The 24,646-nt window shown below is 43.6% G+C and overlaps 5 protein-coding genes across 10 annotated transcripts in view; all 5 read right to left on the bottom strand.

Moving 5' to 3' along the window:
* The window catches only part of LOC106611851 (protocadherin gamma-A11), a 259,444-nt gene that overhangs the window by 123,714 nt on the left and 111,084 nt on the right, over positions 1 to 24,646 (bottom strand). Inside the window, exon 1 of one of the 6 annotated variants that reach the window (XM_045723962.1) lies at positions 20,538 to 23,337. The exons of 3 other annotated variants lie outside the window; for them this stretch is intronic. In XM_045723962.1, coding sequence (XP_045579918.1) covers positions 20,538 to 22,982 — 2,445 coding nt within the window. In that variant the 5' untranslated portion in view covers positions 22,983 to 23,337. Of the gene's footprint in view, positions 1 to 13,516; positions 16,286 to 20,537; positions 23,338 to 24,646 lie in introns of those variants that run through there. 2 more of the 6 variants (XM_045723963.1, XM_045723971.1) reach the window with 2 other exon arrangements.
* On the bottom strand, positions 224 to 2,719 carry LOC123723876 (protocadherin gamma-A5). The gene has a single exon (XM_045723986.1). It carries the CDS (start codon positions 2,702 to 2,704, stop codon positions 239 to 241), a length of 2,466 nt encoding a protein of 821 aa, XP_045579942.1. The 5' UTR covers positions 2,705 to 2,719; the 3' UTR covers positions 224 to 238.
* Positions 2,855 to 11,166, bottom strand: LOC123744581 (protocadherin beta-4-like). Its single transcript, XM_045723324.1, has 3 exons — positions 10,702 to 11,166; positions 3,334 to 4,065; positions 2,855 to 2,869 (listed from the first exon to the last, which is right to left on the bottom strand). Exons 1-3 carry the CDS (start codon positions 10,750 to 10,752, stop codon positions 2,855 to 2,857), a joined length of 798 nt encoding a protein of 265 aa, XP_045579280.1. The 5' UTR covers positions 10,753 to 11,166.
* Positions 5,021 to 9,855, bottom strand: LOC106611808 (protocadherin beta-16). The gene has a single exon (XM_014212393.2). The coding sequence runs from the start codon at positions 8,820 to 8,822 to the stop codon at positions 6,366 to 6,368; it is 2,457 nt and encodes an 818-aa protein (XP_014067868.2). The 5' UTR covers positions 8,823 to 9,855; the 3' UTR covers positions 5,021 to 6,365.
* Positions 17,019 to 20,492, bottom strand: LOC106611575 (protocadherin beta-16). The gene has a single exon (XM_045723992.1). It carries the CDS (start codon positions 19,453 to 19,455, stop codon positions 17,023 to 17,025), a length of 2,433 nt encoding a protein of 810 aa, XP_045579948.1. The 5' UTR covers positions 19,456 to 20,492; the 3' UTR covers positions 17,019 to 17,022.

Genomic DNA, 24,646 nt, shown 5'->3' with positions numbered 1-24,646 from the left:
GTTTGAAATAGGCAACATCTCTAAAAACACAGCACATATACAACACGAACCTAAAACATTACATAGGTTACTAAAACAACACGTAATCCTTTATTTACTGCTATAAAATAGAGAAGAGAGAGAAACCCAACTTCTGAGATACCGATAAAAAATGAGTAAGGAACCAGGGTAAAACAATTGAGAAAAAGTTATACAAACAAACTTATTGTAAAGATGTACTCCAACAAAATCAGCTACATTATTTAAACTCCAAGAAACTCACCTCTAATGGGGAGTCTGGTTCTTCCAGGATGTTCTGTTCGCTCTGCATCCGCTGCATCGTCCCGGTAGAACTGGGGTCCATTATCAGTACGTTCTGACTACAGGGTCTGACGAACTTACAGTCACTCTTTCTGGAGTCAGTCGTCCTGCACACCTCGTAATTGTACACGTGCTGTAGAGTTCCTGTCCCCAAAGTGTCTGCGTAACGCGGTGGATAATACGGAATAACAGGGAGATTGGAATGATAGAGGACGCGAGACTGTCTCCATCTGTATATTTTCACTGATATAATAACCACTAAACATGTGATGAACAGAAAGGAGACTACAGCCAAAGCCAAGACTAAGTAAAAAGTCAGGTTGTCATTGTAGTCCTTGTCGTGCGTAAAGTCAGTGAACTCCGAGAGCACTTCAGGGAAGCTGTCCGCCACCGCCACGTTAACATTGACTGTAGCTGAACGAGAGGGCTGCCCGTTGTCCTCCACTACAACAGTGAGCCTTTGTTTCACAGCATCTTTATCAGTGACTTGGCGTATAGTTCTTATTTCTCCATTCTGTAAGCCCACTTCAAACAGCGCCCTGTCTGTCGCTTTCTGCAGTTTATAGGAGAGCCAGGCATTCTGTCCAGAGTCCACATCAACAGCCACCACTTTAGTGACAAGATATCCCACATCTGCTGAACGAGGCACCATTTCAGCCACCAGAGAGCTGCTAGTCTGGACTGGGTACAGAACCTGAGGCGTGTTGTCGTTCTGGTCCTGGATGCTGATTTTGACTGTGGCATTGCTGCTGAGAGGCGGGGAGCCTCCATCTTGAGCTTTAATATAAATCTCAAATGATTTAGTTTGCTCATAATCGAAGGAGCGCACCGCTTGGATGGCACCTGTCTCTGCATTAACAGAGATGTAGGACGATATCGGATTCCCATTAAATTGAGAATCTATGAGCACGTAGGACATGCGTGCGTTCTGACCCCAATCTGAGTCGTGAGCCTTCACAGAAAACACTGACACCGCCGGGACGTTGTTTTCCATCACAGTGGCAGAGTATAAGCTCTGCTCAAAAACGGGCGCATTGTCATTAACGTCTGAGATTCTCAGTGTGATGGTTTTACTGGCCGAGAGGGGCTGGGTACCCTCATCTACGGCGGTGAATGTAATGTTATATTCGGCATTACGCTCTCTGTCCAAAACACCATCTGTTACAAGGGTGTAATAGCTCTTTAGAGACGACTGGATGGCAAATGGGATCTTGGTATTTATCGAACATTCCACCTTTCCGTTTTTACCAGAATCTATGTCTTTGACATTTATTATAGCCACGGTTGTGCCACTGATCGAATCTTCAGATATTGGACTCGAGAATGACGTTAGTGTAATCAAGGGGACATTGTCATTCACATCAATTACGTCAATAATTACTTTTGTGGAGTCCATTTGTCCTCCTTGGTCTTTAGCCTGTAAACCGAGTTCATATTGCTTATTCTTTTCATAATCAATTTGGCCAGTAACTGTTATTTTGCCTGTATTTTCATCTAAAGAAAATAATTCTGCGACGTCAGGAGGGACACGAGCGAAATGGTAAGTGACATGACCGTATGGTCCCTCATCTGCGTCAGTGGCACTTACACTAGTCACTACAGTTCCTGTTGCGGCATTTTCGGTTACCGACGCTTTAAAAATCGGATGCATAAAAATGGGGCCATTATCATTGGCATCAAGCACAGTTATGTGTATTTGAAGTGCTCCAGATCTCTGCGGCTCCCCACCGTCCACAGCAGTCAAGGTGAGAACAAGGTTATCCCTCTTCTCTCGGTCTAAAGGCGCATACAGATACATCTCCACATATTTGCTGCCATCGGGACCAGTCTGGATTTTAATGCTGAAATGATCAGTAGGGTACAAGGTGTAGCCTTGCAGTGTATTGATACCGACATCTGGGTCTGTCGCACTCTCCTGTAATATCCTCGTGCCCGGCAGAGTAGACTCTGAGATTTCTATTTTGATTTCTTTTTCAGTAAAGAAGGGCGCGTTGTCGTTAACATCTAGTATTTCCACCACAATGCTAAGCAGCTGCATAGGATTCATCATAATCATCTCGAAGCTCAAGCTGCAGGGCGATGTCTGTCCGCATAGCTGCTCCCTGTCTATCCTCTCTCCCACGACCAGCGTCCCTTTGTCTACATCCAACCTGATATACTCGCTGCTGTCGCCACTAACAATGCGAGCGCCACCCGATTTCATTCGTTTAGCGTTAATTCCTAAATCCTCCGCCACATTTCCAACAAACGAGCCCTTTCTCATCTCCTCTGGGATAGAATAACGAATCTGCCCGTGAATAATCTGGGCGAGGAAAACAAGAATAAAGGCCTGTACTTGCCGTTTAAGCGAGCGTCCATTTCTGGCAGAACCCGTGGCCTCAAACCAAACCATCGAATTCCACATGGTAAAATGTCAAATAAGACCACACAAGCTATATCCAAATTCGATTAAACACAACTGGTCACTGTTGAAACTCTAAGCTAGAATCCATCAATGTAAAAGCTAGTGTCGACAAAAAAGGCTAGTGAAAAAGAGCGCATTCGTGCTGAGCACTCACTCGCTGACATACTGAGGGGAATATGGGAGGTACTGAAGAGGGTACAGCAGTGTTCACGTCGGTTCAAGTGTGATTTTAAGACCAACAGCGGCCCGCAGAGTCCGATATGAAAATAGTTGGTAGTCACTCAATATAATGATGTGAGAAACGCATGCAATCAAATTCTCTAAGTTATCAACGACAAATTTACTTCAAGTATTACAAACAACGAAACAGTTATTTGAAGGAGAAAGACCACAACGGGATAGATGATACACGGCACACATCACTTTAAGAATTATCCTTCAAACCATGATTAATAACCTGGTTCAAAACACGAGGAGCACAATGCCAGCATAACACTTATCACCCATAGAGCCAGAGGACGTCACGTGACACTTCAACATTCTCTGATGTTTTACTATGAAACTTTGGACATATTGATAAAATTACTCTCAATGCAATTTCAGCTACAATTTAAACTCATGAAACTCACCTCTAGTGGGGAGTCTGGTTCTTCCAGGATGTTCTTTTCGCTCTGCATCCGCTGCATCGTCCCTGTAGAACTGGGGTCCATTATCAGTACGTTCTGACTACACGGTCTGACGAACTTACAGTCACTCTTTCTGGAGTCAGTCGTCCTGCACACCTCGTAATTGTACACGTGCTGTAGAGTTCCTGTCCCCAAAGTGTCTGCGTAACGCGGTGGATAATACGGAATAACAGGGAGATTGGAATGATAGAGGACGCGAGACTGTCTCCATCTGTATATTTTCACTGATATAATAACCACTAAACATGTGATGAACAGAAAGGAGACTACAGCCAAAGCCAAGACTAAGTAAAAAGTCAGGTTGTCGTTGTAGTCCTTGTCGTGCGTAAAGTCAGTGAACTCCGAGAGCACTTCAGGGAAGCTGTCCGCCACCGCCACGTTAACATTGACTGTAGCTGAACGAGAGGGCTGCCCGTTGTCCTCCACTACAACAGTGAGCCTTTGTTTCACAGCATCTTTATCAGTGACTTGGCGTATAGTTCTTATTTCTCCATTCTGTAAGCCCACTTCAAACAGCGCCCTGTCTGTCGCTTTCTGCAGTTTATAGGAGAGCCAGGCATTCTGTCCAGAGTCCACATCAACAGCCACCACTTTAGTGACAAGATATCCCACATCTGCTGAACGAGGCACCATTTCAGCCACCAGAGAGCTGCTAGTCTGGACTGGGTACAGAACCTGAGGCGTGTTGTCGTTCTGGTCCTGGATGCTGATTTTGACTGTGGCATTGCTGCTGAGAGGCGGGGAGCCTCCATCCTGCGCTTTAATATAAATCTCAAATGATTTAGTTTGCTCATAATCGAAGGAGCGCACCGCTTGGATGGCACCTGTCTCTGCATTAACAGAGATGTAGGACGATATCGGATTCCCATTAAATTGAGAATCTATGAGCACGTAGGACATGCGTGCGTTCTGACCCCAATCTGAGTCGTGAGCCTTCACAGAAAACACTGACACCGCCGGGACGTTGTTTTCCATCACAGTGGCAGAGTATAAGCTCTGCTCAAAAACGGGCGCATTGTCATTAACGTCTGAGATTCTCAGTGTGATGGTTTTACTGGCCGAGAGGGGCTGGGTACCCTCATCTACGGCGGTGAATGTAATGTTATATTCGGCATTACGCTCTCTGTCCAAAACACCATCTGTTACAAGGGTGTAATAGCTCTTTAGAGACGACTGGATGGCAAATGGGATCTTGGTATTTATCGAACATTCCACCTTTCCGTTTTTACCAGAATCTATGTCTTTGACATTTATTATAGCCACGGTTGTGCCACTGATCGAATCTTCAGATATTGGACTCGAGAATGACGTTAGTGTAATCAAGGGGACATTGTCATTCACATCAATTACGTCAATAATTACTTTTGTGGAGTCCATTTGTCCTCCTTGGTCTTTAGCCTGTAAACCGAGTTCATATTGCTTATTCTTTTCATAATCAATTTGGCCAGTAACTGTTATTTTGCCTGTATTTTCATCTAAAGAAAATAATTCTGCGACGTCAGGAGGGACACGAGCGAAATGGTAAGTGACATGACCGTATGGTCCCTCATCTGCGTCAGTGGCACTTACAGTAGTCACTACAGTTCCTGTTGCGGCATTTTCGGTTACCGACGCTTTAAAAAATCGGATGCATAAAAATGGGGCCATTATCATTGGCATCAAGCACAGTTATGTGTATTTGAAGTGCTCCAGATCTCTGCGGCTCCCCACCGTCCACAGCAGTCAAGGTGAGAACAAGGTTATCCCTCTTCTCTCGGTCTAAAGGCGCATACAGATACATCTCCACATATTTGCTGCCATCGGGACCAGTCTGGATTTTAATGCTGAAATGATCAGTAGGGTACAAGGTGTAGCCTTGCAGTGTATTGATACCGACATCTGGGTCTGTCGCACTCTCCTGTAATATCCTCGTGCCCGGCAGAGTAGACTCTGAGATTTCTATTTTGATTTCTTTTTCAGTAAAGAAGGGCGCGTTGTCGTTAACATCTAGTATTTCCACCACAATGCTAAGCAGCTGCATAGGATTCATCATAATCATCTCGAAGCTCAAGCTGCAGGGCGATGTCTGTCCGCATAGCTGCTCCCTGTCTATCCTCTCTCCCACGACCAGCGTCCCTTTGTCTACATCCAACCTGATATACTCGCTGCTGTCGCCACTAACAATGCGAGCGCCACCCGATTTCATTCGTTTAGCGTTAATTCCTAAATCCTCCGCCACATTTCCAACAAACGAGCCCTTTCTCATCTCCTCTGGGATAGAATAACGAATCTGCCCGTGAATAATCTGGGCGAGGAAAACAAGAATAAAGGCCTGTACTTGCCGTTTAAGCGAGCGTCCATTTCTGGCAGAACCCGTGGCCTCAAACCAAACCATCGAATTCCACATGGTAAAATGTCAAATAAGACCACACAAGCTATATCCAAATTCGATTAAACACAACTGGTCACTGTTGAAACTCTAAGCTAGAATCCATCAATGTAAAAGCTAGTGTCGACAAAAAAAGGCTAGTGAAAAAAGAGCGCATTCGTGCTGAGCACTCACTCGCTGACATACTGAGGGAATATGGGAGGTACTGAAGAGGGTACAGCAGTGTTCACGTCGGTTCAAGTGTGATTTTAAGACCAACAGCGGCCCGCAGAGTCCGATATGAAAATAGTTGGTAGTCACTCAATATAATGATGTGAGAAACGCATGCAATCAAATTCTCTAAGTTATCAACGACAAATTTACTTCAAGTATTACAAACAACGAAACAGTTATTTGAAGGAGAAAGACCACAACGGGATAGATGATAAACGGCACACATCACTTTAAGAATTATCCTTCAAACCATGATTAATAACCTGGTTCAAAACACGAGGAGCACAATGCCAGCATAACACTTATCACCCATAGAGCCAGAGGACGTCACGTGACACTTCAACATTCTCTGATGTTTTACTATGAAACTTTGGACATATTGATGAAATTATTTTCAATGCAATTTGCTATAATTTAAACTCATTAAACTCACCTCTAGTGGGGAGTCTGGTTCATCCAGGATGTTATTTTCACTCTGCATCCGCTGCATCGTCCCTGTAGAACTGGGGTCCATTATCAGTACGTTCTGACTACACGGTCTGACGAACTTACAGTCACTCTTTCTGGAGTCAGTCGTCCTGCACACCTCGTAATTGTACACGTGCTGTAGAGTTCCTGTCCCCAAAGTGTCTGCGTAACGCGGTGGATAATACGGAATAACAGGGAGATTGGAATGATAGAGGACGCGAGACTGTCTCCATCTGTATATTTTCACTGATATAATAACCACTAAACATGTGATGAACAGAAATGAGACTACAGCCAAAGCCAAGACTAAGTAAAAAGTCAGGTTGTCGTTGTAGTCCTTGTCGTGCGTAAAGTCAGTGAACTCTGAGAGCACTTCAGGGAAGCTGTCCGCCACCGCCACGTTAACATTGACTGTAGCTGAACGAGAGGGCTGCCCGTTGTCCTCCACTACAACAGTGAGCCTTTGTTTCACAGTATCTTTATCAGTGACTTGGCGTATAGTTCTTATTTCTCCATTCTGTAAGCCCACTTCAAACAGCGCCCTGTCTGTCGCTTTCTGCAGTTTATAGGAGAGCCAGGCATTCTGTCCAGAGTCCACATCAACAGCCACCACTTTAGTGACAAGATATCCCACATCTGCTGAACGAGGCACCATTTCAGCCACCAGAGAGCTGCTAGTCTGGACTGGGTACAGAACCTGAGGCGAGTTGTCGTTCTGGTCCTGGACTAATATTCTAACAGCGACCATTGAACTGAGAGGTGGAGACCCTCCATCACGGGCAGTGACGTTGAATTGAAACGACTTGATTTGTTCATAATCGAATGACCTAACAGCATGGATGGCGCCATTTTCTGAATTTACTGAGACGAAAGAGGAAGCAGTCACCCCGTTAACTTGTTTATCATCGAGAAAGTAGGAGACGCGGGCATTTTGACCCCAGTCAGCATCACCCGCTCTCACTGAGAATATAGAAAACCCTGGCGAGTTGTTTTCCTGAATAGAATTACTATATACAGGTTGATCAAACTTGGGTGGATTATCATTTACATCTGAAACTTTAACAGTTATGTTCTTATTGCTGGAGAGAGGCGGAGTCCCTTCATCTGAAACTGTAATGGTGACGTTATACTCAGACACGGTTTCTCTATCCAATGTGCTTTCAGTGACTATGGTATAATAATCCGTTAACGAGGACTCTATTTTGAACGGAATATCTGCGTTAATAGAGCAAAGAACGACACCGTTGCCGTCTGAGTCTGCGTCCTCTACATTAATTACAGCTACAGTGGTTCCAGGGGGAGAGTCCTCGGGAATCGAATTAGAAAATGACATGAGTTGTATTGTGGGGACATTATCGTTCTCATCAGTAATTTGAATGACAACTTTACAGGTATCAGTAAACCCTCCGTGGTCGCTCGCCTGAACATTTAACTGATAACTTCTTGATTTTTCAAAATCCAGTTTTCCTACCACCTTAATCTCTCCAGTATCCACGTTGAGCTCAAACAGCTCCTTCGCCTCTTTAGCAACATGAGCGATGGAGAAAGTGACCTCTCCATTCACCCCCTGGTCTGCATCATTTGCACTAACGGTGGTTATCAAAGTCCCTTTTTGGGAGCTCTCCTTAACGTCTGTTTTATAAACGGGTTGACCACATACTGGCGCATTATCATTGGCATCCAGCACGGTAATATGGATGCGGACAGTTCCAGTTCTCTGAGGCTCGCCTCCGTCAGTAGCAATAAGCATCAGAGACAGAGTCTCCTGTTCCTCCCTATCTAAAGGGGTTTGCAGAATCATCTCAATGTATTTACCACCGTCGGCTTGGCTGTGCACCTCTAATTTAAAATTATCTGCCGGTTTTAGTGAATAATTCTGTATACCGTTAACACCAACGTCAGGGTCGTCGGCGCTCTCCAGAGAAAAACGCGCCCCGGAGACGGCATTTTCACTGATTTTGAAATTGAGTTCATCCTTTGGAAAGGACGGTGCGTTATCGTTAATGTCACGAACCTCTACTGTAACTCGATATAACTGAATGGGGTTTTCTATGATAAGCTCAAAGCTGAAGCTACAAGGCGTAGTCTGTCCGCAGAGCTCCTCTCGGTCGATTCTCTCTTTAACAACGAGGAGCCCTTTGTCTCGGTTCAGATCTACGTACTGTCGTGCTCCTTTTGTTATAATGCGAGCTTTACCGGACACTAGTCTCTTCACCTCCAAACCCAAATCTCTACCAATGTTTCCAACGATCGACCCCTCTGACTGCTCCTCTGGTATGGAATATCGTGCCTGCCCAGTTACAGAATCTAGGGCGCACAGACAAAGAAAGAAAAACAATACTTGCCACCCGCCTCTGCGGCCTGTCGACCTCCAATCACCCATTCCACCGAATAAAAACAGATCACCCTTATATTTACTGCTTTTGATTATATAATATCGATCATCAGTACATCCACGCAAAAACAGAAAAAAGCAACAGTATTTCCCAGAGAAACGAAATAAAATAATCCGTGAGGACGTTAATACCAAGAGCTCTCCGTCCGTTTGAGAAGGACTCTGTGTGCGTCGATCAGTAACAGAGAATATAGGATGGGCCACTGAGCCACCCAGATAGATAAATAACGTGTAGAGACTATCATTGATCAACAGCGGCACTCAGAGTCCGAACACGGCAAACGCACTATAGAAACGATGCTACAGTATGCAAATGTGTTACACAAAACGTCAAACAATAATCAATGACCCACAGCGCAAGCCAGGTAAGATGTTAATTCAAAACCGAGCTTTGACAACTACAGCATTTACAATGTACTTTAGGAAAAATAGAATTCACACATAGCTACAAAATAGGATAAAAAATGTAATGTATAAACTAATCGAATATATTTTAGAATGTGCCAGGCTACTATAAACATAAGCACTACCTAACAACAACGGTCTAAGTCTTCATCACCAGAGAAGTGGACAGCGACAGTGCGTATGTAGCACATGTAATCTTCCCAATTAATATGTGATCTTTCCTCTCAGTAACTAATCATCAATGCAAACGTGTTTTACCTACTACCTAAACGTTTGAGAACTGTATACTGTTTAGCCTAATCATTTTAACGCATGAAGTAGGCCTAAATCACACACAATTACACTCGTTCAAAAGACAACAGTTAAAAGGAGGCTATGCATAGACTGTAGTGTGCAGAACAGTCCTATGCTCGCTATCAAGACAAAACAGACGCAGTCCACATCGAGGTCGAGCTGAAAAAGCCGTACAACGCTAAGTTCAATAAACTTAGCTTTTATACTCTGTTTGAAATAATTTACTGGAAATTGAGCTGACATACTACACAAATCAGAGCTGACCAAAAACCATTTCTGACTTCGTTACAAAAAAATATATACATAACCTTTAATTCACCAAAAATAAGAGAGATGATGAGAAAAGGAGCCTTGAGTCTCCAGAACAAAATAGCTGAAAAATAACGATTTTTTTTTTTTTTACTGCAAGACAATGGCTTTTCTACAACAAACTCACCTCTAGTGGGGAGTCTGGTTCATCCAGGATGTTATGTTCGCTCTGCATCCGCTGCATCGTCCCTGTAGAACTGGGGTCCATTATCAGTACGTTCTGACTACAGGGTCTGACGAACTTACAGTCACTCTTTCTGGAGTCAGTCGTCCTGCACACCTCGTAATTGTACACGTGCTGTAGAGTTCCTGTCCCCAAAGTGTCTGCGTAACGCGGTGGATAATACGGAATAACAGGGAGATTGGAATGATAGAGGACGCGAGACTGTCTCCATCTGTATATTTTCACTGATATAATAACCACTAAACATGTGATGAACAGAAATGAGACTACAGCCAAAGCCAAGACTAAGTAAAAAGTCAGGTTGTCGTTGTAGTCCTTGTCGTGCGTAAAGTCAGTGAACTCTGAGAGCACTTCAGGGAAGCTGTCCGCCACCGCCACGTTAACATTGACTGTAGCTGAACGAGAGGGCTGCCCGTTGTCCTCCACTACAACAGTGAGCCTTTGTTTCACAGCATCTTTATCAGTGACTTGGCGTATAGTTCTTATTTCTCCATTCTGTAAGCCCACTTCAAACAGCGCCCTGTCTGTCGCTTTCTGCAGTTTATAGGAGAGCCAGGCATTCTGTCCAGAGTCCACATCAACAGCCACCACTTTAGTGACAAGATATCCCACATCTGCTGAACGAGGCACCATTTCAGCCACCAGAGAGCTGCTAGTCTGGACTGGGTACAGAACCTGAGGCGAGTTGTCGTTCTGGTCCTGGACTAATATTCTAACAGCGACCATTGAACTGAGAGGTGGAGACCCTCCATCACGGGCAGTGACGTTGAATTGAAACGACTTGATTTGTTCATAATCGAATGACCTAACAGCATGGATGGCGCCATTTTCTGAATTTACTGAGACGAAAGAGGAAGCAGTCACCCCGTTAACTTGTTTATCATCGAGAAAGTAGGAGACGCGGGCATTTTGACCCCAGTCAGCATCACCCGCTCTCACTGAGAATATAGAAAACCCTGGCGAGTTGTTTTCCTGAATAGACTTACTATATACAGGTTGATCAAACTTGGGTGGATTATCATTTACATCTGAAACTTTAACAGTTATGTTCTTATTGCTGGAGAGAGGCGGAGTCCCTTCATCTGAAACTGTAATGGTGACGTTATACTCAGACACGGTTTCTCTATCCAGTGTGCTTTCAGTGACTATGGTATAATAATCCGTTAACGAGGACTCTATTTTGAACGGAATATCTGCGTTAATAGAGCAAAGAACGACACCGTTGCCATCTCAGAGTCTGCGTCCTCTACATTAATTACAGCTACAGTGGTTCCAGGGGGAGAGTCCTCGGGAATCGAGTTTGAAAATGACATAAGCTGTATTGTTGGGACATTGTCGTTCTCATCAGTAATTTGAATGACAACCTTGCACGTATCCGAGAGGCTACCCTACTGTCTTTCGCCAAAACATTTAATTGATAATATTTTGTCTTTTCAAAATCCAGTTTTCCTACCACTTTAATCTCTCCAGTATCCACGTTGAGCTCAAACAGCTCCTTCGCCTCTTTAGCAACATGAGCGATGGAGAAAGTGACCTCTCCATTCACCCCCTGGTCTGCATCATTTGCGCTAACGGTGGTTATCAAACGTACCAACTGGGGAGCTCTCCTTTACATTAGCTTTGTAAACGGGCTGACCACATACTGGCGCGTTATCATTCGCATCCATCACAGTAATATGGATGCGGACAGTGCCAGTTCGCTGAGGCTCGCCTCCGTCAGTCGCAGTCAGCACCAGCGAAAGCGTCTCCTGTTCCTCCCTATCTAAAGGGGTTTGCAGGATCATCTCAACGTATTTAACTCCGTCTGCTTGGCTGTGCACCTCTAGTTTAAAATTATCTGCCGGTTTTAGTGAATAATTCTGTATACCGTTAACACCAACGTCAGGGTCGTCGGCGCTCTCCAGAGAAAAACGCGCCCCGGAGACGGCATTTTCACTGATTTCGAAATTGAGTTCATCCTTTGGAAAGGACGGTGCGTTATCGTTAATGTCACGAACCTCTACTGTAACTCGATATAACTGAATGGGGTTTTCTATGATAAGCTCAAAGCTGAAGCTACAAGGCGTAGTCTGTCCGCAGAGCTCCTCTCGGTCGATTCTCTCTTTAACAACGAGGAGCCCTTTGTCTCGGTTCAGATCTACGTACTGTCGTGCTCCTTTTGTTATAATGCGAGCTTTACCGGACACTAGTCTCTTCACCTCCAAACCCAAATCTCTACCAATGTTTCCAACGATCGACCCCTCTGACTGCTCCTCTGGTATGGAATATCGTGCCTGCCCAGTTACAGAATCTAGGGCGCACAGACAAAGAAAGAAAAACAATACTTGCCACCCGCCTCTGCGGCCTGTCGACCTCCAATCACCCATTCCACCGAATAAAAACAGATCACCCTTATATTTACTGCTTTTGATTATATAATATCGATCATCAGTAGTACATCCACGAAACGATTAAAAAATCGACTGTATTTCCCAGTGAAACGAAATAAAATAATCCGTGAGGACGTTAATACCAAGAGCTCTCCGTCCGTTTGAGAAGGACTCTGTGTGCGTCGATCAGTAACAGAGAATATAGGATGGGCCACTGAGCCACCCAGAGAGATAAATAACGTGTAGAGACTATCATTGATCAACAGCGGCACTCAGAGTCCGAACACGGCAAACGCACTATAGAAACGATGCTACAGTATCCAAATGTATTACACAAAACGTCAAACAATAATCAATGACGCACAGCGCAAGCCAGGTAAGATGTTAATTCAAAACCGAGCTTAAACAACTACAGCATTTACAATGTACTTTAGGAAAAATAGAATTCACACATAGCTACAAAATAGGATAAAAAATGTAATGTATAAACTAATCGAATATATTTTAGAATGTGCCAGGCTACTATAAACATAAGCACTACCTAACAACAACGGTCTAAGTCTTCATCACCAGAGAAGTGGACAGCGACAGTGCGTATGTAGCACATGTAATCTTCCCAATTAATATGTGATCTTTCCTCTCAGTAACTAATCATCAATGCAATCGTGTTTTACCTACTACCTAAACGTTTGAGAACTGTATACTGTTTAGCCTAATCATTTTAACGCATGAAGTAGGCCTAAATCACACACAATTACACTCGTTCAAAAGACAACAGTTAAAAGAAGGCTATGCATAGACTGTAGTGAGCAGAACAGTCCTCAAGACAACAGACGCATACATCGAGGTCGAGCTGAAAAAAGCCGTCTGTTCAATAAACTTAGCTTTTATACTCTGTTTGAAATAATTTACTGGAAATTGAGCTGACATACTACACAAATCAGAGCTGACCAAAAACCATTTCTGACTTCGTTACAAAAAAATATATACATAACCTTTAATTCACCAAAAATAAGAGAGATGATGAGAAAAGGAGCCTTGAGTCTCCAGAACAAAATAGCTGAAAAATAACGTTTTTTTTTTTTTACTGCAAGACAATGGCTTTTCTACAACAAACTCACCTCTAGTGGGGAGTCTGGTTCATCCAGGATGTTCTGTTCGCTCTGCATCCGCTGCATCGTCCCTGTAGAACTGGGGTCCATTATCAGTACGTTCTGACTACAGGGTCTGACGAACTTACAGTCACTCTTTCTGGAGTCAGTCGTCCTGCACACCTCGTAATTGTACACGTGCTGTAGAGTTCCTGTCCCCAAAGTGTCTGCGTAACGCGGTGGATAATACGGAATAACAGGGAGATTGGAATGATAGAGGACGCGAGACTGTCTCCATCTGTATATTTTCACTGATATAATAACCACTAAACATGTGATGAACAGAAATGAGACTACAGCCAAAGCCAAGACTAAGTAAAAAGTCAGGTTGTCATTGTAGTCCTTGTCGTGCGTAAAGTCAGTGAACTCTGAGAGCACTTCAGGGAAGCTGTCCGCCACCGCCACGTTAACATTGACTGTAGCTGAACGAGAGGGCTGCCCGTTGTCCTCCACTACAACAGTGAGCCTTTGTTTCACAGCATCTTTATCAGTGACTTGGCGTATAGTTCTTATTTCTCCATTCTGTAAGCCCACTTCAAACAGCGCCCTGTCTGTCGCTTTCTGCAGTTTATAGGAGAGCCAGGCATTCTGTCCAGAGTCCACATCAACAGCCACCACTTTAGTGACAAGATATCCCACATCTGCTGAACGAGGCACCATTTCAGCCACCAGAGAGCTGCTAGTCTGGACTGGGTACAGAACCTGAGGCGAGTTGTCGTTCTGGTCCTGGACTAATATTCTAACAGCGACCATTGAACTGAGAGGTGGAGACCCTCCATCACGGGCAGTGACGTTGAATTGAAACGACTTGATTTGTTCATAATCGAATGACCTAACAGCATGGATGGCGCCATTTTCTGAATTTACTGAGACGAAAGAGGAAGCAGTCACCCCGTTAACTTGTTTATCATCGAGAAAGTAGGAGACGCGGGCATTTTGACCCCAGTCAGCATCACCCGCTCTCACTGAGAATATAGAAAACCCTGGCGAGTTGTTTTCCTGAATAGACTTACTATATACAGGTTGATCAAACTTGGGTGGATTATCATTTACATCTGAAACTTTAACAGTTATGTTCTTATTGCTGGAGAGAGGCGGAGTCCCTTCATCTGAAACTGTAATGGTGACGTTATACTCAGACACGGTTTCTCTATCCAGTGTGCTTTCAGTGACTATGGTATAATAATCCGTTAACGAGGACTCTATTTTGAACGGAATATCTGCGTTAATAGAGCAAAGAACGACACCGTTCATTTCAGAGTCTGCATCTTCTACATTAATTACAGCTACAGTGGTTCCAGGGGGAGAGTCCTCGGGAATCGAGTTTGAAAATGACATAAGCTGTATTGTTGGAACGTTGTCATTTTCATCAGTAATTTGAATGACAACCTTGCACGTATCCGAGAGGCTACCACTATCTTTTGCCAAAACATTTAATTGATAATATTTTGTCTTTTCAAAATCCAGTTTTCCTACCACTTTAATCTCTCCAGTATCCACGTTGAGCTCAAACAGCTCCTTCGCCTCTTTAGCAACATGAGCGATGGAGAAAGTGACCTCTCCATTCACCCCCTGGTCTGCATCATTTGCGCTAACGGTGGTTACAAACGTACCAACAGGGGAATTCTCGTTTACATTAGCTTTGTAAACGGGCTGGCCACATACTGGTGCGTTGTCATTCACATCCATGACAGTAATATGGATGCGGACAGTGCCAGATCGCTGAGGCTCCCCGCCATCAGTCGCAGTCAGCACCAGCGAAAGCCTCTCCTGTTCCTCCCTATCTAAAGGGGTTTGCAGGATCATCTCGACGTATTTAACTCCATCTGGTTGGCTGTGCACCTCTAGTTTAAAATGATCGGTCGGTTTTAGTGAATAATTCTGTATACCGTTAACACCAACGTCAGGGTCGTCGGCGCTCTCCAGAGAAAAACGCGCCCCGGAGACGGCATTTTCACTGATTTCCAAATTGATTTCATCCTTTGGAAAGGACGGTGCGTTATCGTTAATGTCACGAACCTCTACTGTAACTCGATATAACTGAATGGGGTTTTCTATGATAAGCTCAAAGCTGAAGCTACAAGGCGTAGTCTGTCCGCAGAGCTCCTCTCGGTCGATTCTCTCTTTAACAACGAGGAGCCCTTTGTCTCGGTTCAGATCTACGTACTGTCGTGCTCCTTTTGTTATAATGCGAGCTTTACCGGACACTAGTCTCTTCACCTCCAAACCCAAATCTCTACCAATGTTTCCAACGATCGACCCCTCTGACTGCTCCTCTGGTATGGAATATCGTGCCTGCCCAGTTACAGAATCTAGGGCGCACAGACAAAGAAAGAAAAACAGTACTTGCCACCCGCCTCTGCGGCCTGTCGACCTCCAATCACCCATTCCACCGAATAAAAACAGATCACCCTTATATTTACTGCTTTTGATTATATAATATCGATCATCAGTAAGTACATCCAGAAATGATTTAAAAAATCGACTGTATTTCCCAGTGAAACGAAATAAAATAATCCGTGAGGACGTTAATACCAAGAGCTCTCCGTCCGTTTGAGAAGGACTCTGTGTGCGTCGATCAGTAACAGAGAATATAGGATGGGCCACTGAGCCACCCAGAGAGATAAATAACGTGTAGAGACTATCATTGATCAACAGCGGCACTCAGAGTCCGAACACGGCAAACGCACTATAGAAACGATGCTACAGTATCCAAATGTATTACACAAAACGTCAAACAATAATCAATGACGCACAGCGCAAGCCAGGTAAGATGTTAATTCAAAACCGAGCTTAAACAACTACAGCATTTACAATGTACTTTAGGAAAAATAGAATTCACACATAGCTACAAAATAGGATAAAAAATGTAATGTATAAACTAATCGAATATATTTTAGAATGTGCCAGGCTACTATAAACATAAGAACTACCTAACAACAACGGTCTAAGTCTTCATCACCAGAGAAGTGGACAGCGACAGTGCGTATGTTGCACATGTAATCTTCCCAATTAATATGTGATCTTTCCTCTCAGTAACTAATCATCAATACAATAGTGTTTTACCTACTACCTAAACGTTTGAGAACTGTATACTGTTTAGCCTAATCATTTTAACGCATGAAGTAGGCCTAAATCACACACAATTACACTCGTTCAAAAGACAACAGTTAAAAGAAGGCTATGCATAGACTGTAGTGAGCAGAACAGTCCACATCGAGGTCGAGCTGAAAAAGCCGTTCAATAAACTTAGCTTTTATACTCTGTTTGAAATAATTTACTGGAAATTCAGCTGACATACTACACAAATCAGAGCTGACCAAAAACCATTTCTGACTTCGTTACAAAAAAATATATACATAACCTTTAATTCACCAAAAATAAGAGAGATGATGAGAAAAGGAGCCTTGAGTCTCCAGAACAAAATAGCTGAAAAATAACGTTTTTTTTTTTTTTACTGCAAGACAATGGCTTTTCTACAACAAACTCACCTCTAGTGGGGAGTCTGGTTCATCCAGGATGTTCTGTTCGCTCTGCATCCGCTGCATCGTCCCTGTAGAACTGGGGTCCATTATCAGTACGTTCTGACTACAGGGTCTGACGAACTTACAGTCACTCTTTCTGGAGTCAGTCGTCCTGCACACCTCGTAATTGTAGACGTGCTGTAGAGTTCCTGTCCCCAAAGTGTCTGCGTAACGCGGTGGATAATACGGAATAACAGGGAGATTGGAATGATAGAGGACGCGAGACTGTCTCCATCTGTATATTTTCACTGATATAATAACCACTAAACATGTGATGAACAGAAATGAGACTACAGCCAAAGCCAAGACTAAGTAAAAAGTCAGGTTGTCATTGTAGTCCTTGTCGTGCGTAAAGTCAGTGAACTCCGAGAGCACTTCAGGGAAGCTGTCCGCCACCGCCACGTTAACATTGACTGTAGCTGAACGAGAGGGCTGCCCGTTGTCCTCCACTACAACAGTGAGTCTTTGTTTCACAGCATCTTTATCAGTGACTTGGCGTATAGTTCTTATTTCTCCATTCTGTAAGCCCACTTCAAACAGCGCCCTGTCTGTCGCTTTCTGCAGTTTATAGGAGAGCCAGGCATTCTGTCCAGAGTCCACATCAACAGCCACCACTTTAGTGACAAGATATCCCACATCTGCTGAACGAGGCACCATTTCAGCCACCAGAGAGCTGCTAGTCTGGACTGGGTACAGAACCTGAGGCGAGTTGTCGTTCTGGTCCTGGACTAATATTCTAACAGCGACCATTGAACTGAGAGGTGGAGACCCTCCATCACGGGCAGTGACGTTGAATTGAAACGACTTGATTTGTTCATAATCGAATGACCTAACAGCATGGATGGCGCCATTTTCTGAATTTACTGAGACGAAAGAGGAAGCAGTCACCCCGTTAACTTGTTTATCATCGAGAAAGTAGGAGACGCGGGCATTTTGACCCCAGTCAGGATCACCCGCTCTCACTGAGAATATATAAAACCCTGGCGAGTTGTTTTCCTGAATAGACTTACTATATACAGGTTGATCAAACTTGGGTGGATTATCATTTACATCTGAAACTTTAACAGTTATGTTCTTATTGCTGGAGAGAGGCGGAGTCCCTTCATCTGAAACTGTAATGGTGACGTTATACTCAGACACGGTTTCTCTATCCAGTGTGCTTTCAGTGACTATGGTATAATAATCCGTTAACGAGGACTCTATTTTGAACGGAATATCTGCGTTAATAGAGCAAAGAACGACACCGTTGCCGTCTGAGTCTGCGTCCTCTACATTAATTACAGCTACAGTGGTTCCAGGGGGAGAGTCCTCGGGAATCGAATTAGAAAATGACATGAGTTGTATTGTGGGGACATTATCGTTCTCATCAGTAATTTGAATGACAACTTTACAGGTATCAGTAAACCCTCCGTGGTCCCTCGCTTTCACGTTTAATTGATAGTTTTTCGTCTTTTCAAAATCCAGTTTTCCTACCACCTTAATCTCTCCAGTATCCACGTTGAGCTCAAACAGCTCCTTCGCCTCTTTAGCAACATGAGCGATGGAGAAAGTGACCTCTCCATTCACCCCCTGGTCTGCATCATTTGCACTAACGGTGGTTATCAAAGTCCCTTTTGGGGAGCTCTCCTTAACGTCTGTTTTATAAACGGGTTGACCACATACTGGCGCATTATCATTGGCATCCAGCACGGTAATATGGATGCGGACAGTTCCAGTTCTCTGAGGCTCGCCTCCGTCAGTAGCAATAAGCATCAGAGACAGAGTCTCCTGTTCCTCCCTATCTAAAGGGGTTTGCAGAATCATCTCAATGTATTTACCACCGTCGGCTTGGCTGTGCACCTCTAATTTAAAATTATCTGCCGGTTTTAGTGAATAATTCTGTATACCGTTAACACCAACGTCAGGGTCGTCGGCGCTCTCCAGAGAAAAACGCGCCCCGGAGACGGCATTTTCACTGATTTCCAAATTGATTTCATCCTTTGGAAAGGACGGTGCGTTATCGTTAATGTCACGAACCTCTACTGTAACTCGATATAACTGAATGGGGTTTTCTATGATAAGCTCAAAGCTGAAGCTACAAGGCGTAGTCTGTCCGCAGAGCTCCTCTCGGTCGATTCTCTCTTTAACAACGAGGAGCCCTTTGTCTCGGTTCAGATCTACGTACTGTCGTGCTCCTTTTGTTATAATGCGAGCTTTACCGGACACTAGTCTCTTCACCTCCAAACCCAAATCTCTACCAATGTTTCCAACGATCGACCCCTCTGACTGCTCCTCTGGTATGGAATATCGTGCCTGCCCAGTTACAGAATCTAGGGCGCACAGACAAAGAAAGAAAAACACTACTTGCCACCCGCCTCTGCGGCCTGTCGACCTCCAATCACCCATTCCACCGAATAAAAACAGATCACCCTTATATTTACTGCTTTTGATTATATAATATCGATCATCAGTACATCCACGCAAAAATAGAAAAAAACAATAGTATTTCCCAGAGAAACGAATGAAAATAATCCGTGAGGACGTTTATACGAAGAGCTCTGTGTGCGTCGATCAGTAAGAGAGAATGTAGGATGGGCTACTTCGCCACCCAGAGATAGAATGAACGTGTAGAGGCCACCACCGATCAACAGCGGCACTCAGAGTCCAAACACCGCAAACGCTCTGCAGAAACTACACAATCCACATGTTTCACATGCACCAAAACGTGAATCTGCATTCAATAACGCACAGCCCATGCAAGGTACGATGTCATAGAAAAAAAACAAGCATTGAAAACTAAAGTATGTCTTGTGCTTCAGTAAGAAAAAACATGTATATAGATAGCTACACAGGAAGACCGAAATAAGGAAATGTATAACTATTCGAATCCATCTCTGAATGTGTCACACTACTGTAAATGCACTATAAGCAACACCGAAGAGCAACGTCTGAGGGTTCAGCACCAGGACCGTGGACAGAGACAGATCGCTTGAGTATTGTGGAAAATACAGTGCGTATATTTCCACATGCCATTTCCCACATACATTTGTGCTCTTTACATTCACTATCTAGTCATTAATTCAACAGTGTTTTACCAACTACCTAAAAGCTTGAAAAAGCTGTATGCTGTTTAGCTGAAACATTTTTACACTTCACAGAAAAAGAACACTTGTTCAGCAGCCAGTGATTGAAAATAGGAAATGCATATAAGGTATGAGTGAGCGGGGGCTCCAGTGCTCGCTATAAAGACAAAATATGTGCTGTCCACACCGTGTATTTCTGAAACAGCCTGACAACGTCACGTTGTATCAATTAGCTGACCTACAACTACTGTTTTTGTTGCTAAAAACGGTACAATATTTCGTAGACCAAAAATAAAAAAGAGAGATGCTTAGAAAAACGAGCACCGAAGTTCCAGAAAAAAATATTTGTCAATTAGTAAAAAATAAATTAAAATTGCAACAATTAATTTGCTTCAATAAACTCACCTCTAGTGGAGAGTCTGGTGCATCCAGGATGTTCTGCTCACTCTGCATCCGCTGCATCGTCCCTGTAGAACTGGGGTCCATTATCAGTACGTTCTGACTACAGGGTCTGACGAACTTACAGTCACTCTTTCTGGAGTCAGTCGTCCTGCACACCTCGTAATTGTACACGTGCTGTAAAGTTCCTGTCCCCAAAGTGTCTGCGTAACGCGGTGGATAATACGGAATAACAGGGAGATTGGAATGATAGAGGACGCGAGACTGTCTCCATCTGTATATTTTCACTGATATAATAACCACTAAACATGTGATGAACAGAAATGAGACTACAGCTAAAGCCAAGACTAAGTAAAAAGTCAGGTTGTCATTGTAGTCCTTGTCGTGCGTAAAGTCAGTGAACTCCGAGAGCACTTCAGGGAAGCTGTCCGCCACCACCACGTTAACATTGACTGTAGCTGAACGAGAGGGCTGCCCGTTGTCCTCCACTACAACAGTGAGCCTTTGTTTCACAGCATCTTTATCAGTGACTTGGCGTATAGTTCTTATTTCTCCATTCTGTAAGCCCACTTCAAACAGCGCCCTGTCTGTCGCTTTCTGCAGTTTATAGGAGAGCCAGGCATTCTGTCCAGAGTCCACATCAACAGCCACCACTTTAGTGACAAGATATCCCACATCTGCTGAACGAGGCACCATTTCAGCCACCAGAGAGCTGCTAGTCTGGACTGGGTACAGAACCTGAGGCGCGTTGTCGTTCTGATCTTTAACATATATCAGAACAGTTGTATTACTGCTAAGAGGTGGCGAGCCTCCGTCTTGAGCTTTGACGTGTATTTTGAACTCCTTAACGTGTTCATAATCCAGTGAGCGCACTGAGTGAATCACACCGTTCTCAGAGTTAATTGAGAAATAGGTGGAGACTGGGTTTCCGTTTAGCTCACTGTCAATTAGATAGTAAGAGATACGTGCGTTTTGACCCCTATCTGGATCCGTCGCTTGAATAGCAACCACTGAAACGCCGGGAGAATTGTTTTCGATAACGTGCGTGCTATACAAATTTCTACTAAAAGCTGGTGCGTTGTCATTAACATCAGTGATGTCTAAAACGACAGTGTTCATGCTTGATAACGGAGGTAAACCTTCATCGGTGGCAATGAGGGTAATGTTGTAGCTAGAAACTTTCTCCCGGTCTAAGCCCTTCTCAGTTACCAATGTGTAGTAGTTCCTAAGAGACGTCTTTATCTTAAAAGGGAGATTTTCGTTGATGTTTAAACGCACCTGTCCGTTTTTACCAGAGTCTACATCCTGGACACTTATCAATGCCACAACTGTACCAGGGATAGCATCCTCTGCGATTTTACCCGAAAACGATGTCATGATTATGATCGGAGTGTTATCATTCACGTCTAGGATATCAATAATTAATTTACTCGCACTTGTCAGACCCCATGGGTCTTTAGCTTGAATGTGTATCTCGTAATTCTGAACAGTTTCGTAATCTATGGCACCAGTTACTTTAATCTCCCCGGTATAGGGATCTATATTAAACAAGGGCGGGGTACCCTCATCCATATGTGTGAAGGAATACGTCACATTTCCGTTATACCCTTGATCTGCATCGATGGCACTTACTTTTGCTACAGCTGTGCCTCCCAGCGCGTGTTCTATAACAGTGGCTTTGTACAAAGACTCAGTAAATACAGGTGCATTGTCGTTTGCGTCTAGAACAGTAATATGTATCTTAACGGTCCCAGTTCTCTGTGGGTCCCCACCATCGACTGCAGTTAGTATCAGGGAGTGCTCGCTCTGTTTCTCACGGTCAAGTCCAGACTGCAACACCATCTCTGCGTATTTACTGCCGTCGGCTCGACTATGCTGTTTGATAACAAAATGATCAGTTGGTTTTAGAGAATAGCTGTGAAGGGAGTTGATACCTACGTCAGGGTCCGCGGCACAGTCTAGCAAGAACACGGTCCCTATAGGTGCAGATTCACTGATTTCTAAATTAAGCTCCTTCTTAGAAAACGCTGGGGCATGGTCGTTTATGTCTTGAATTTCGATAGTAATCGAAAATAATTCAAGCGGATTTTCTAAGACAATCTCTAGACTGAAACTACAGGGAGATTTCTGACCGCACAGTTTCTCCCTGTCAATCCTTTCTTTCACAACCAAATGTCCTTTGTTCGGATTCAGCTCTACATATTGGTTATTACCGTCTATAACTAACTGCGCCCGACCTGCAACCAGCCTCTTTATGTCCAAACCAAGGTCTTTCGCCACATCTCCGACAAACAAGCCCTTTCTCATCTCCTCTGGTATAGAATATCGAATCTGTCCATTCACCGCACTCAGTACGCAAACAAGCAAAATGGAGACTCGCACTTGCCATCTCAAACCCCAGCCTGCGCTCTTCAAAGCCTCTCCTGCGCCCATCCTCCCAAAAATATCCATAACGTTACTCAAAACTGGCAAATATGATGCAATCCAAAAGTCCTATACAACAAAAAAGCCAACGTTTGAGATATATTTGTCCCAATAAGATATTGTTCCTGTTACTCCGTTAAAATGGCTTCGATGGCTTTGTGCGCAATGATCCTTGCTTGGTCTTGTCACTGACGTATGTTACTTAGTAACAGCAGTTATATGCGCTTGAGCTGAGATAGGTCTCTTGGACAACAGCACCACTCAGAGTGAGTGTGCAAAACGACAGACGAGACGTACGAGATACCAGACTCGGTCTCAGGGATGGCTAACTCTGGAAATTCAGTGAGTGATTGTTTTGTCCACCCGAAGTTTTTTGTAATGTTAAAGTAGTTTAATGATTTTATTTTTGGGTCAAAGAAGACTGTAAAATCACGAAAAAAAATGTTTAACTTAGGAAATCTGTTCCCAAGTAAACCCATGAATAAAACAAATAGACACAAGCTATGTGATCGTGTCTCAATGCAATCAAGGTATGAAATTATTGCTATTTTCAAATACAATCTCTTTTTGGGCTTAGTTGTGGTCAATTTGCAGTGTACAAATTATTATATTCCGGCCCCCGACTATTAACTCTGACAAAAATGGAAGTGTATTGATGTCTATTCAGGGCTCATCTGTGAAAGAGACCATGGTCTTAGTTTGACTCCCTGTTAAATTAAAGGCTAAATTATTTTTCTTTTTTTAAACGTCACAGGCCTATGAACCCTCTATTTAAATCCTTGGCCAATGAATGATTGCCCAACCAAATGTCGTTTCATACATCATGAAACAGAAGTGTCTGGTGTAGGGAGCCACATCTTAGGGTTTTAAACATCAGGTTTGTCTAAAAAGTTAGATAGGTGCACACAGCACTGTCCAATGGGACTCTAATGGGAGCTGTCAGATAATATTCTGTTTCCTGTTTCATTTACAACATGGACTTGTTAGTAAAACAGCATCCTTATGAATTGTGTTGTCAAGTGGGTCACAGATTCCATGTGAGTGTGCCCATGACATGGTAAATGCTGGTTTGATACTAAACAACCACCACTGGAGGGCAATAAGCAACCATAGTATAGACTACTGATGTCTGTTACACTCACAGTGTATGTATGAACAGAGAAAACCCAGCAAAACACAAACACACACTAACATAGTCACAAAGTCATTGTGCAGACAGTTTCTGAACACTGCATTACAAAATTACAGTGAGCACACACAACCCACTCTATCCACCTCCCTCCCTCCCTCCCTCCCTCCCTCCCTCCCTCCCTCCCTCCCTCCCTCCCTCCCTCCCTCCCTCCCTCCCTCCCTCCCTCCCTCCCTCCCTCCCTCCCTCGACAAACACAAATGTGTTATATGATTTGATTAGGATCTCTTTAAAATGTAAGTCTAATCTTCCAAGAGTCCTATTTAAATAGGAATCCATTTTCACATATGACACACTGTTACAAACAGACATGACATATTGACCAGATAAATACTCTAACAGTCTAAAAAGATACCATAGTATAGTCCAGCACAACATTCCTATGTATTATATTTAAATGGTTTTAAAGTATTGTTTGAATGTATATATTGAAAGGTTTCTGGTTTGCTCAGATAAGTGATTCCATTTCTTTAATGCTCTAAATCGAAATGTTATTTTGCCT

This window comes from Salmo salar, chromosome ssa09, assembly GCF_905237065.1.
Source record: "Salmo salar chromosome ssa09, Ssal_v3.1, whole genome shotgun sequence".
Classification (NCBI taxonomy): Eukaryota; Metazoa; Chordata; class Actinopteri; order Salmoniformes; family Salmonidae; genus Salmo; species Salmo salar.
Note: the sequence above shows the minus strand (reverse complement) of the source record. Positions and strands in the feature narration are given on the sequence as shown.